At 45.5% G+C, this 15,245-nt stretch overlaps 1 protein-coding gene across 1 annotated transcript in view; it reads right to left on the bottom strand.

The window, feature by feature from the left end:
* LOC127046781 (COBW domain-containing protein 3-like) overlaps positions 1-15,245 on the bottom strand; it is a 56,614-nt gene that overhangs the window by 18,854 nt on the left and 22,515 nt on the right. Inside the window, 1 exon segment of the mRNA XM_050944298.1 lies at positions 8,426-8,482. Within this exon segment, the coding sequence (XP_050800255.1) occupies positions 8,426-8,482 (57 nt within the window).

Below are 15,245 nucleotides of genomic sequence, written 5' to 3'. Positions count from 1 at the left end.
CGGCTCTAGGGATTTTGCCGCCCCAAGCACGGCAGGCAGTCTGCCTCCGGCGGTTTGCCTGCGGAGGGTCTGCTGGTTCCGCGGCTTCAGCAGACCTCCCGAAGCCACGGGACCAGCGGACCCTCCACAGGCAAGCCACCGAAGGCAGCCTGCCTGCCGCCCTCACAGCGCCGGCAGAGTGCCCCCCACGGCTTGCCATCCCAAGCACGCGATTGGCGTGCTGGGGCCTGGAGCCGCCCCTGGGAGCAAGTGGATCGCAGGATCTTAATCATAACGCAGGATCACAGCTTGATCCCTGCCTTGTTCCTGGGGCAGCACAGGTATATGCTGTCTCTTACTTGGGCTGGGCTACACTGCAAGATGCCAATCCGACTTTATGATTAGGGCTATGTTTTTTTTCCCACAGAGATTGCAGAAGTCATGGAATCTGTGACTTCAGACCTGGCCGCTGGAAGCTACAGGGTCCCAACGCCTCCTGCAGCGGCAGGGAGCTGTGAGGTACCCCTGCCACCTGAGGTAACAGTCCCTAAGCTAGTGGCCCCTAAGCTCTCAGCTGCCATAGGGAGCGGGAGTACCCTGCAGCTCCCAGCCGCCCCCCTGCTTCCACCACATGGGGGGACCCCTGCAGCCCCCGGCCCACCCCATGGTGGCAGGAGAATCCTGCAGCTCCCCACTGCGGTGGTTGCAGGGAGTTTCCCGCAACTCCCCGCCGCTGGGGGGTGGAGGGGGAGGTAAGGGGATCCCGTAGCTTCGCTCTGTCACTGGTGACGGGTGGGGACCCTGTAGCTCTCAGACCCCACAGGTGGTAGGGCCTCAGAACCCCCAGCAACTCCACAGCTGCCCAGTCCCTACCCATTTTATCATGGATATTTTTAGTAAAAGTCAGAGACAGGTCACGGGCTTCCCTGATTTTTTCTTTATTGCCTGGGACCTGTGACTTTCTAAAAACTTCCATGACAAAAATCTTAGCCTTAATTATATTCAGACAATCTAGTTAATTAAGACAACCTAGTGAGCACTGATAAAATGAAACTTTATTTTATGGATAGGTAAGGTAATATAGTCTGATTTTCTGTAGGCATTATTATGTGGGTGCAGAGTTAAGAGTTTGAGAGCCTTATTTGAGAAGTACTTGTGACACCTTAGAGACTAACATTTATTTGAGCATAAGCTTTTGTGGGCTAAACCCAGTTCATCGGATGCATGCAATGGAAAATACAGTAGGAAGATACACACACACACACAAAACATGAAAAAATGAGTGTTGCCATACCAACTATAAAAAATGGTTACTCACTTTTCTGTAACTGCTGTTCTTCGAGATGTGTTGCTCATACCATATCCAGTTAGGTGTGTGCGCACGCCACGTGCACAGATGTCGAAAACTTTTCCCCTAGCAGATACCCGTTGGGCCGGCTGGGGAGCCCCCTGGAGTGGCGCCGATATGGTGCTCTATATAAGACCCTGCCAGCCTGACCCCCCCTTCAGTTCCTTCTTGCTGGCTACTCCAACAGAGGGGAAGGTGTGGGGGAATGGAATAGATATGAGCAACATATCTTGAACAACAACTGTTACAGAAAGGTGAGTAACCGTTTTTTCTTCTTCGAGTGCTTGCTCATATCAATTCCAGTTAGGTGACTCCTAAGCCTTACCTCGGAGGTGGGGTCAGAGTCAAGGAACCTCAGATTGAAGAATTGCCCTGCCAAAGGCCGCATCATCACAAGAATGCTGAACGATGGCATAGTGGGATGTGAAGGTGTGCACTGAGGCCCACGTGGCAGCCCTGCAGATTTCCTGGAGGAGAATGTTTGCTAGGAAGACTGATGATGATGCCTGAGCTCTCATGAAGTGAGCTGTGACAGCAGGCGGAGGGACATTTGCCAAGTTGTAGCAGGTACGGATACGCACAGTGAACCATGAAGATATCTGCCGGGAGGAGACCGGCGTGCCTTTCACCTGCTCCACAATGGCGACGAACAACTGGGTTGTCTTACGGAATGGCTTTGTTCGGTCTATATAGAAGGTGAGCGCTCTCCTAACGTACAGCGAATGGAAGTATTGTTCCCGAAGGTTGGCATGTGGTTTTGGATAAAAAACAGCAGGAAAATATCCTGACTTACATGGAAACGGGACACCACTTTTGGCAGGAAAGCTGGGTGAGGTCTCAGCTGCACTTTATCTTTATGAAAAATGCTATAAGGTGGTTCACACGTGAGGGCCCATAGCTCAGACACCCGACGTGCCGAAGTGATGGCCACTAGGAAGGTGACCTTCCAGGAAAGATAGAGATGTGAGCAGGAGGCCAGTGGCTCAAAAGGAGGGCCCATAAGGCAGGAAAGAACCAAAGCTAAGGTCCCATGCAGGCACAGGCGACTTCGTTGGAGGATAGATTTTTTCAAGCCTTTGGGGAAACGCTGCACGACCAGGTGTGCAAACACAGAGCGCCTGGCCGCTCCTGGGTGGAACGCAGAAATGGCTGCAAGGTGAACCTTAAAGGATCCAAAAGCTAGGTGCTGGTCCTTCAAGAACATGAGGTAGTCTAGGATGCACGTGTCATAAACAGATAGCTAAGGGTTAATGTCTCTTTCACCTGAAGCACCTGACCAGAGGACCAATCAGGAAACTGGATTTTTTCAACTCTGGGTGGAGGGAAGTTTGTGTCTGAGTCTTTTGTCTGTCTGCCTGCTTTCTCTGAGCTTTGGAGAAGTAGTTTCTGCTTTCTAAACTTCTGTTTCCAAGTTGTGAGTACCAAAGAGTTTGTTTCTTTTGTATTTACATGAATATAGTGGCTGGAGTGCTTTGATTTGTATTCTTTTTGAATAAGGCTGTTTATTCATATTTCTTTTAAGCAATTGACCCTGTATTTGTCACCTTAATACAGAAAGACCATTTGTATGTATTTTTCTTTCTTTTAAGACCTGTTGAAGTTTTCTTTACTGGGAAATTTCAGGGAAATTGAGTCTGTACTCACCAGGGAATTGGTGGGAGGAAGAAGTCAGAGGGAGGTCTGTGTGTGTTGCATTTGTTCGCCTGACTTTGCATACCCTCTGGGTTGGGGGAAGGGAGATTGACTCGGTGATTCTGGTTTCCAGGACTGGGAACGGAGAGGGGGAGTCACTCTGTTTGAATTCGCAGAGCTTGTGTCTGTGTATCTCTCCAGGAGCACCTGGAGGGGGGAAGGGGAAAAGGATTATTTCCCTTTGTTGTGAGACTCAAGGGATTTGGGTCTTGGGGTCCCCAGGGAAGGTTTTTCAGGGGGACCAAAGTGCCCCAAAACACTAATTTTTTGGGTGGTGGCAGCAGTACCAACTCCAAGCTGGTAACTAAGCTTGGAGGTTTTCATGCTAACCCCCATATTTTGGACGCTAAGGTCCAAATCTGGGACTAAAGTTATGACAGCACGGGACTGAAGCCTGGAGCGGGGACACCTGCCGCTGAGTACACCAACTGGAAAACCTTTTCCATTTAGCTTTGTAAGTTAGTCTAGTCGAAGGTGTGCGACTTTCCAGGAGCACCCATCTTACCGAGTCTGAACAGGCATGCTCAGCCTAGTTCAACCATGGATCCTCCAGGCCGTGAGGTGGAGCAACTGAAGGTCCGGGTGTAGGAGACGAAAGTGGCTCTGTGAAATGAGGTCGGGGCTGAGAAGTAGACATAGGGGAGCTCGAATTGACAGGTCCAGCAGTATAAGGTACCAACACTGGCGTGGTCAGGCAGGGGCCACCAGTATGGCAGGGGCCACCTTGTCCTGGCGGACCTTGAGGAGCACCTCGTGGACCAGCAGAAATGGCAGGAAGGCATAAAGCAGTTGGTCTGACCACGAGATCAGGAAGGCGTTTGCGATTGATCCCGGGCCATGACCCTGGAAGGAGCAGAAGGCTAGGCGCTTCCTGTTGGTCCGCAAAGCGAACAAGTTGATTTGGGGAAACCCCCAGATGCGGAAAACAGAGTGAATGATATCCAGGTGAACTGACCATTCATGTGTGAGAAAACACATACTCAAGCTGTCCATCAGTACGTTCTGGACACCCGGCAGGTATGAGGCCTGAAGGGTGATGGAGTGGGCTAAAACAAAATTCCCACAGAAGAAGGGCTTCTTGGCAGGGCAGTGATGACCGGGCTCCGCCTTGTTTGTTCAGGCAGAACATGGCCGTGGTGTTGTCTGTTAGGACTGCTACGCAACAGTCTTGTAAGTGGGGAAGGAATGCTTGGCACGCAAGGTGAATCACCTTCAACTCCTTGATATTGATATGCAGGGACAGCTCTTTTTTGTGCCATACACCCTGCGTTGTCAGGCTCCAGAGGTGCACACCCCATCCCAGAGCAGATGCGTCTGTAACCAGGGTCAGGGTGGGTTGAGGGGGATGAAACAGGACCCCGGCACCCACCATATGGGGATCCAGCCACCAATGTAGAGGGTCGAGTATGCATCTTGGGACTGTGAGCACGATTATCTAGATTGTTGCAGTCTGGTCGATATACTGATGCCTGTAGAGGCCTGAGTCTTAGTCTGGCATGTTGCACTACGTAGGACAGGATGCCATGTGACCCAGCAATCTGAGACACTGCCTCGCTGTGGTGGTGGGAAACCCGCAGAGGTTGGTAATTATGCTTGCTATAGCCAGGCGCCAGGCCTCTGGGAGGAAAGCTTGCGTTTGGTTTGCGTCCAGGACTGCCCCGATGAACTCTACTGTTTGGGTAGGGAAGAGGACAGATTTGCTGACGTTTAGCATGATGCCCAAGCAACTGAACTTGTCCACAACCAGTTGCACTTGAGACCAGACTTGTTGGTGAGACCAGCCCCGTATAAGCCAGTCGTCGAGGTACAGGAAGACATGCATGTGGTATCAGCGAAGAATGGCTGTCATGACCGCCATACGCTTGGTGAAGACGTGAGGGGTTGTTCACAAGCCAAACGGGAGGGCTGTGAACTGATAGTGCGTCTTGTTCATCACAAAATTGTGAAAACATCTGTGGGGCTGGGTAATTGAAATGTGAAAGTAAGCGCCTTTCATATCGAGGGTGGCATACCAGTCTCCCGGAACCAGTGAGGGAATAATTTGTGGCCAAGGAGACCATGCGGAATTTCAGGTTGACAATGTGCTTGTTGAGCTCCCGGAGGTCCAAGATGGGCCTTAGGCCTCCTTTTGCCTTGGGGACGAGGAAGTAGCAGGAGTAGAATCCCTTGCCCCATAACTTGAGGCACTTCCTCCACTGCCTCTAAGGCAAGGAGGGGTTGTACCTCCTGGATGAGGAGTTGCTTGTGAGAAGGGTCCCTGAAGAGAGACGGGGAAGGGATGTGTGTGGAACAGAAATGGATAGAATATCCCACCTGTATTGTGCGTTGGACCGAATGGTCCAATGTAATGAGGGACCAGGCATGGTAGAAACGGGATAGATGGTTCAGAAAGGGTTAATTGTCCGGGATGTGAGTTGGTAAGTCCGTCCTCAAGAGTACCTTCAAAATGGATGCTTAGAGCCCAGAAGTGGTTTGGATTGCCCTTGACCCTGCCTGGGGGAGGGGGAAGGGGAGCGGAGGAGGGGGGCGGACGGGATGTGGGGACGTGATGGTCTATGTTGAGGGTACCTGTTTCTCCAACGTGAGAAGTCCTGCCTGGGTCTAGGTGGGAAGGGGCATTGTTGCGTGGTCTGAGGCTTAAACGGCTTTCTTTAAGTAGCCAGGATATGCATGCCCAAGGATTTAATAGTATTTCTTGTATCCTTCAGGGTATGCAGGTGGGAATCGGTTTGCTCTGCAAACAGGCCCTAGCCATCAAAGGGGAGATCTCACATGGTGTGTTGCACCTCAGGCAGAAGACCTGAAGACTAGAGCCAGGCGTTCTGATGCATGGCGATGTCGTATGCCAGAGTGTGTGCAGTTGCGTCCGCAGTATCGAGGGAATCCTGAAGGGAGGTTCAAGCTACCAACTTGCCCTCCACGGCAATGGCCCCCAGTTCTGTATGAGCCTCAGTAGGGAGAAAGTCTTGGAACTTAAGGACCACAGACCATGAGTTGAAATTATATCTACTGAGGATCGCAAGCTGGTTCATGATCTGTAGTGAAAGGCCACCAGATCTTCCTGGGCGCCTGGGGTAGCCCCTACCACAGGTGCTGATTCCACGGGATGCTCCAGGTCTGGAGGGCGGCTAAGGGTCACCTCAGGAGACCGGTCATCTGATTGTGTTGAAGGGCGGGCCACAGGAGGGGCACCCTGGGCCTGATGATATGCCCAGGGGGTCCAAAATTGCCACTGAGGTTGCCAGTGGGTCATGACCAAGGATTCTTGGGCCTGACTGGGGAATGTCCGAGGCCCCTGAAGCTACTGTAAGGGGATTGGGAGTGTGACGGCCAAGGGGGAGCGGTGTGTGAATGGAGCGAGGGGGGCACCGAGTCCCTTGACAGATGAGAGTCGTACGGTGATCGGCATCATAATGCTGACCGTGACCACGATCGGTGCCATGTTGAAGAGCAGTGCCGTGTTGGGGAGCGGTGCTGTGAAGAGGATTGGTGTCATGAGGTTGCCGAGCATGATCTGGACCTCGAGCAGGATCATGATCTGGCAGTCGATGACGACCTTGAGCATGAACGGCTCCGAAGATCAGGGCTGCGGGACAAGCGCCGCAAGTTTAACCGGTGTCGTGAATCAGACGGGTATGTGGAGCGGTGCAGGGACTCAGAACGATGACAGGAACTCAAGGTGGTGTGGAGATGCTGGTCTGAGAGCTAACAGTCCGAACATCACCGGTTTGCCCCTAAACAGTACCAGGACTCGGGTCGGAGCCAGTGCTTGAATTGGGAACACCGGTGCCGGCATTTCGATGAGCCCTCTGGCGGTCTCGAAAGTATCTGGAGTGGAAGGCAATATAACCTCTTCCACTTGTAAGGTCACTTGTGGTGTGGGACTGGCATGAGCAGACTGGGGCCTAGTGGCTTTGTGAAGTTTAGAGGCCTGGTCCAAAGTTTGCTCGGCTGGGGCCGCAGCGACTGCTTCGGGCCTAATGGAGGGTCCTCCCAAGGCTTGTTTTCGAGCGACCGGGGAGTGGGAGCAGTGCCGGGGTGGATGTCTTTGGGGCCCGGCAGATGTTGGTCCCAAGGCGGGCACAGTATCTTTTGTGAAGCAGTGGCCGGTACCACTGGGGGAGCACTGCGCAACAAGGCGCTTGGTCCCGTATCTTGGGAGGGACGCAATGCAGACTCCATGAGGAGTTGCTTGTGGTGGATTTCCCTCTCTTTTCTTTGTTTGGGGCCTGAACGCTTTGCAGATCTTACACTTGTCAGCCTGATGACCCTCCCCCAGACACCTAAGGCAGGAGTCGTGGGGATTGCCTGTGGGCATGGGCTTGTTACAAGAGCTGCAGGGTGCCCAAGAGCCCTGCAGGGCAGTTGTTGAAGGGCAGAACTGCCCCCAACTACTAAACTACACTTAACACTAAGATAGCTGTCAACAATTAACCAACACAGGCAACTACTAACATAAGAGAAAGCTAGGGATTAGTGGAACACTTGATAAACAAAAGACCACTGTTCCAACAACCATCAAGGGCGGTAAGAAGGAACTGAAGAGGGGTCGGGCCGGCAGGGTCTTATATAGAGTGCCATATCGGCGCCACTCCAGAGGGTCCTCAGCCGGCCGGACGGGTAGCTGCTAGGGAAAAAGTTTCTGACATCCGTGCACATGGTGCGCGCGCACACCTAACTGGAATTGATATGAGCAAGCAGTCGAAGAAGAACAAGAGTAATCAATTAAGGTGGGCTATTATCTGCAGGAGAAAAAAAAAACAAACACTTTTGTAGTGATAGTCAGGACGCCCCATTTCCAACAATTGACAAGCAAGTGTGAGTAACAATAGGGGAAAAAAATTAGCATATGGAAATATTTTTACTTTGTGTAATGACCCATCCACACCCAGTCTTTATTCAAGGCTAATTTAATGGTGTCCAGTTTGCAAATTAATTCCAGTTCTGCAGTTTCTTCTTGGAGTCTGTTTTTGAAGTTTTTTTTGTTGGAGTATTGCGACTGATGTCTGTAATTGAGTGACCAGGGAGGTTGACATGTTCTCCTAATGGTTTTTGAATGCTGTAATTCTTGACATCTGATTTGTGTCACTATGCAAATGAATAAATGGACACAAATCAGACGTCAAGAATTATAACATTTGGCTGTAGTTAACAACTTTTAGGTTGTCTAAATATAACATCTACTTGTTCAATTCACTTCAAATGTTTTTTAATAAAAAAAATGTACCTCACTCCGAGGTAATTAAAGTGAAGATCAACTAAGAATTTTAGATAAGAGGCCAAAATTTAGTTTATAACGGAAACTCAGTTGCAACCTTAAAGTGATAGCGTCTATTTAGTACAATCATTTCTTATGATTTCCTGTGTAATCAATTGCTAAAATAAAGATTTTAAGTTATACTGTACCTTATCCCAGATAAGCTGTCAAAAGCATGCAGGTCTAAAACTTCACAGAGATCAACTCTACAAGAAAAAAAATAAACCCATAAAAAAAAACAAACAGTCTTCATACTTTTCTCAACTTAAATATTTTATAGTAGTAAACAATAACGCAAAAAGTTCAACTACAACACAGGCTTGTGATGTTTGACAGACACAAAGCTATTTGAATGACTTCATTCACCAGATGTAAAGGTATTAGATAATTGTCTCTTAAAGCAGGCTATTGCTATGATTCTTTTGTTGCATTTTTAAATAGGTTTCCAGTGGAAAAAATAGTATTAAATCACGTAATTAAAGACTTATCATAATATAAATGAACAAGGGGCCTGACTTGACTTTGCAACCATAACATACTTTTCATATATTTTTTGCATGTTGTTTCCCAGATTTTTAAAAACACAAAGTGAAAACTAAAAACAACACACAAAACTGCATCATGTGGAAACAATCACACGTGGGTCAGCTGCTGGGCTGAAACCTTTAGATCTTCTATGTGCTCTAGTCGCTAAAGGGAGATGAGGCAAACATTTTAACGAGTTTCATAGCTGTTTGAGGATAGCAGAGGAATGCTGAAATTCAGGAATCCTCAAGTTCTACTCCAGGTTTTGAGAGGAGTTTATTTAGTGGTTTCAAACCGTTCAGCCCTTATTTTCCTCTGCCCCCAAGATTGACAGACCCCTTCTGCTTCAGACTCCTCCAGCCTGTTCTGACCCCATGTCACAGGACCTCAGGTCTTCGTTCCTGTGTCCAGCACATCAAGCCCTGGTGTGGAGCCAGGAGGAACAATTGTAGGGAAAGGCCTACTCAGACTCTGCAGCTATGGCCTAGGGCATACTCTGAGAATTGGAATCTGAAGAATTTAGTTGCCAAACTAACAAATCTGTCCTGAGCATGTGAAAACAGATTTTCAAAGGTTCATAACTTGGCCAAATTTGGGTGGAATTTCATGAAGACAGCAAAAGGCACACCCCCAAGCCAAGGCAACTCCTCTTCCAAACTTGAGGCCCTGGCTTGAAAGTGTGGTGCTAGAGATTCTCAATAACACAGCTGCAAAAGTGGTTTGTTTGTTTGTTTGTTTGGTAAAAACAGGGGCAAATCTATGTATTATCCCTAACTTTGTTCTGAGAAATAGCTGAACAATTTTTGCAGAAATTCTTGATCTCCGCACCCCCCACACCCTCAAATTCAGCCTGAGGCAGACACCCAGCATGGAAAATTTCAGCCCAAATAGTTAAAGTCTGGAAAAGTAACAACAACTGAATACAGGGTCTTATAACAGATAGCGCTGGACAACCTTAACTATAAAAAAGTGTTTCTACCTAGGTCTCCTATCACACACACATCCCTTTTCAGAAAAGTACAATATACATTCCCTTACATTCCAGTTCAGGTGTCACTGCTAGGACAAAAGGTTGGCTTTACAGAACTGGTTATTGAAAATGTGAAAGCAAGGATATGGTTAAAAGGAAAAATCCACAGGCCTCTGGGTCTTGGCCAATTATTATTATTATTAAACATGCCCCAACAACAAGTATACAAAGCTGTTTCTAGGGTGAAAGATTTTTAAGGCACAATGCATAACATACATAAACCTCTTCTTTAGTTTACGACCAGCTGTGTCTGAATTGTCTGTTCTCAGTAGTACTCCATAAACTAATACTAAGGTCACAGAAACACTCAGGCAGATTGTAAATGCTCCTACCTCTTGCATAATATTGACTGGCAATGGACAGAAAAAAATCTTAAAGGATGTGCGCTCTCAAGTACCATGCTAATAAGCTAATTTTACTGTTAATCTAACTGTGTCACTATTTCAAGTTTTGGACAGACAGTGCAAGACAGAGAAACAGTGTCAATCTCTGAGAGTAATTAACTAGGAACATAGGAGTTGTCATATGGGATCACACCTGAAGCCAGTGTAGTCCAGTACCCCGTGTGATCAGCACCAGAAGGTATAAGAACCCTGCAATAAGACAAGGGATAATTTGCCTCTGACACAGTCTCCTCCTAACCCTTTATAGTTAGATACTGACTTTAGCCCTGAAGCATGACATTTTATATCCCTTCCAAAATTGTTAGTATTAACTATAACAACTCTGGATTTTGCTGTTATCCAAACAAATGTCCATTTTTAAAAAAAATCTTGCTAATTTCTTGACATCAACAACTTCTAATGACGTCCTGAGTTCCACAGTCCAATTATGCTTTGTGTGCAAAAGTTTCATTTTATCAGTTTTGAATTTGCCATCTTTTAATTTCATTCAACATCTCCTTATTCTTGTGTTAGAAGACAAAGATGACAAAAGCTCCTGATCTACCATTACTCTATATACTTTTATCGTGTTCCCCTCTTATTTGTCTCCTTTCTAAGACAAGCAATCCCAACATTTTCAATATAATTTCATGAGTTTTTCTGGGTCCTAATCATTCCTGTGGCCCTTTTCTGAACCCCCTCTAATTCAGCATTCGATTAAATTGAGGAAGACTGAAATATAGCTACACTTCCCTCTCCTAAAAAGCTATTTAGCGGGCAATATGATCCATCTAATGTTTTAAAGATTATATATTACACCTCTACCCTGATATAACACAACCCAATATAACACGAATTTGGATATAATGCGGTAAAGCAATGCTCCAGGGGGGCGGTGCTGCATACTCCGATAGATCAAAGCAAGTTCAATATTATGTGTTTTCACCTATAACGCGGTAAGATTTTTTGGCTCTTGAGGACAGCGTTATATCGAGGTAGAGGTGTTTTATGTTTCCTTCTTCATAAAGGAATTTGAAGTTGAAAGATGTTCCAACTGTGACTGCAGAGCATCTCTTCCGCCACTATGCAACAAGGGGCTGATTGCTTTCTACTGCTTTTCCCTCTTATACCCTGCATACAGGGTGTATGCATGGAATTTAGGATTTGTCCTGTTGTATGGATGTCATAATATGTATGACCAGATCAGCACAAACACAGACACCCAGACTTTAGTATTGTCCAGCTAATATGCCAAGTTTATCATCATCGTTAAATCATGTACAAACATGAGGATAGTCTCTCCCGCCCCCACACAATTTTCCCCTCAACTGGGCTTGGAGTCATGACTGTATTCTCATAGACATTTTCCTGTCTACATGGCCAACTGTTTCAATAAGAATCACATATGCCAACACACATACCATTACCAAGGTTACAGTTTCTAGATTCATGGTACTAGCAATAGTTAATGGAATCCATAGTTTTGCTGCGGAAGTCTACAAAATATTGCAGAAACTTTTAAAATCAAAGCTGCATAAGAACAAAGGAACTACTGTAAAGAGCCAGATTTATAAAAGCACTCAGCATCCATAAAAGTGGATGATTTTCAGAGAGGCTCAGCTCCCATTTAGACAAGTAAATGAAGTGGCCAGATTTTCAAGAGTACTCAGCATCCAGCAACTCCCCCTGCTGCCCATGGTAACTGGTGAATGCAGACGAATTTTGAAAATCTAGCCTTAAATGTTAAAAAGCCCACTGAAGTTAAACTATTTTTTGTTATAAAGAGACACATGCTGATTTAACAAAAAATATTTAGTTAAAAAAAAAAGCAATAAATGAGCAATGGGAAACTCCATAATTGAGTTTATGATTAAGGGCCCTCTGTAGCACTGTTTATTCTTGTTCCAAGTATTCTTCAGCAGAATTTAAAAGTTAATAAGAAAGGAGTGTGAAGTTGTAGAAGCTTCTTAAATACATTTCACCTTCCTAGTTGAACAAAGAAACAAAAACAATATGAGGGTAATCCGTATAAACTAACATGACAGTTACTGCAGAGAAGATTTTTCATAGTGCAACTGTTTAGCAGCAGGACAGAAAACATCCAGCAAGGAGCAGCTTGCAAGCAGAATTTCAAGTAAGTTAAATCAATGGACATGTTAACAAGATTAACATTATTGGAAATGTAAAGCATCCAAACACTGACCATCAAATAAACTCAGACACACTACCATCTGAAAATTTCTTTAATAAAATTCCATGGTGCTATCAAAAAAAAGTAAGCCTTTCTACCTATGTTCCTATATTGGCACCGACCATAGTCTTATCTGAGCACCTCCCATGAGTAAGAATGACAACAACCTCGCTTCCCCTTCCCTGTTAGTAAGCAGCAAGCTTCAGGGTTTTTGTGCGTGTTTGTGTTTTGGTTTTAATAATTACTGAACCCACAAGAGAAGACTGTTGGTGCAAGTAAGGGTAGATTCATGGGAGAGTGTGAGAAAAGGTGTGTTTTTTGTATTTAGTTCTGCATGCTGGGAGGTTAGTCATTCTTATTTCATCTGGTAATCTTGGCCAGCTCCTGTCTGCTACACCCACAATTCTCCCCCTATTGAGTAATAGTTTCTTTGTTCCACTGACAAAAGTCACCACCCTAGGTCAAAGAAAGGAGTGCTGTCCTTTAGGTGTTAAAGAACAACTCCATGCAGGGCTCTGAAAAACAGTACAATCATGTTGAACTGGGCTCTGTGTTCAATAGGAAGCCAGTGCAGAGTGGGATGATGTATTGCAAGGAACCTATGCTGCTGAGCAGGCATGCTGCTGCAGCCTCAACTAGCCCTTCTAAGGCACAGAACTTCATTTGCAGATACAGAGAATTTCAGTAGCTGAGCTTAGGTCTGCCTAAGGCCTGTTATTAGTCTGGCAAGATCAGGTGAAATCTTTTGGATGCCCGCAGATTAAAGTGCATGTTTTTTGCCACCATTGGGTGTCCAAATGTAATGCAGAATGAAAGAGGATCCCAGAGCTTCAGACCAATAAAATGAGAGATGTCTTTAATAGATGAGGTCGTTATGGAGATTTCTTCAGAGCATTTCCTTCTTCTCACCAGCTTCATCTCAATTTTGTCCGGGTTCAGCTTCAGCCAGTGCCTCTTCGTACCAGCACTGATCTCAGTTAGGCAAGTTCTAGCATCCTTTACATTAAAAGGATGTACAGTTGCGTGTGATCAGTCCACTGCTTGCATGTCGGTCTGTGCTGTCTCACTAGCTCTCCCAACTATTTCATATAGATAACAGAATGAAGGAGAGACAGACTTGTGGGACCAACCATGTGAGTCATGGAAATGCAGGAATAGTTGCCAAAAAGGACCGCTTTGGTTCATTCTGAGAGAAATGACCTAAGCCATTTCAGGGCATTTCTATCTACTCCTATGCTGCCTGTGAAGGAAAGACAGTAGAGCTTGGTGGTCAACTGTATGACATGCCAGAGTGATTCTATGAGTCTATGTCCAGCCATACTTCCTGTCAATGGGCACAATACAGTTATGCCCTAGAGCAATAAGTGCTTTCTCTGTCCTATATGCTTAGGTATAACATTTCAAAATTTGCCCAGCTCATTTTCAAAGGCAACAGCTGATTTCAACAGCAATTGTTAATAGTTCAAATATAGTAGTTTCAAAATCCTAATTTAATAAGAGTAGAATGATCATTTCAACACTATTTGTAATAAAAATGAAATGCTATATTGCATGCATCTCTAAAGACTTAAATATGGTATGGATTCCACAGTGTATTCTCGCTAAAATATTTTAAATCTTCATTAGTGTAGATCAGAAAAAGAATTAATATAAATATATGAAACAGAATACCTTTAACATCACAGGCCACTTGCTGGGTTGAATTGGAGTAAATAGCAGATTTTCTGTAACTTGAAGTCTTTAAATCAAGATTTGAGGATGTCAATGACTCAAGTCAGAGGCTATGCAGGAGTGGGTGGGTCAGAATCTCTGGTTTGCAATGTGCAGGAGGTCAGACGAGATGATCATGATGGTCCCTTCTGGCCTTAAAGTCTGTGTGTATTTGGTAAGTCTATCAAAAAGGGTACTACTTGGCAGACCAATCACTCAGATTTTACCAAGGAGCAAACTCCACACCAGGACTTGATTAAATTTTAGACCACATTTCAGCTGTTCATTGGGTATGTCTACACTGCAGCTGAGAAGTGTGATTCTCAATGCAAGCAGACAGACTCATGTTAGCTCAGCTTGAGCTAGCATGCTACAAATAGCAGTGTGGACATCGTGGCACTGATGGCAGCTCAGGCCAGCTGCCTGAGCCCAACCCCCGCTGAGACCCTGGGTCTGAGCTCTGGTGGCTAGCCTGAGCCACTACCAGTGCTGCAACATCCACATTGCTGTTTTTCAGGATCTGAAGGAATACTGTAGTGTAAATAATGCCCTTCAATGGGCATACGTCTTCTGATGAAAACTATACTAGTGCATAATATTGCTATAAACAAAGGAAACAATAATGAGAAGTTATAGTTAACCGCACAAATATCTATATGCCAGTGTTAGTAGGGAAAACACTTGGAGTAGAAAACCAGTCATCTGTGCTCAAGCTATTTAAACCTGTATTGAAATGCAGAGTCCCCATCTACATTTTTGAATATTTACTGAAAACTACATTTGAAAGGTTTATGATGAGTATCTAGCCTTATTCCAGCACTTCAATGTGTGGTACTTGTACTTCATACACAAGTTACTAAACCCTAAATGACATGTTTCAAGAGCGTGCTTTTGTCACTACTTCACTCAGTCCATTTGATTCATCCATAATTGAATCAGATTAGACATTTTCTACTGAGAGCTTCATGTGAGTTCTTTTCTTAAAAAAATACAACCTTTCTATCTGTCTAATAGGTACTCTGGTTTGAATTCCTTATTAAAAATATGAAAGAATAACACCACTTACTTCTTATATTGTGACTATTTAGACATATCTTTCAAAACACAGGCACAATTTATTTTTTTAAGTC

This window comes from Gopherus flavomarginatus, chromosome 3, assembly GCF_025201925.1.
Source record: "Gopherus flavomarginatus isolate rGopFla2 chromosome 3, rGopFla2.mat.asm, whole genome shotgun sequence".
NCBI classification, from domain to species: Eukaryota; Metazoa; Chordata; order Testudines; family Testudinidae; genus Gopherus; species Gopherus flavomarginatus.
The sequence above is the reverse complement of the archived record's forward strand: the minus strand, read 5'-3'. Positions and strand labels throughout refer to the sequence as shown.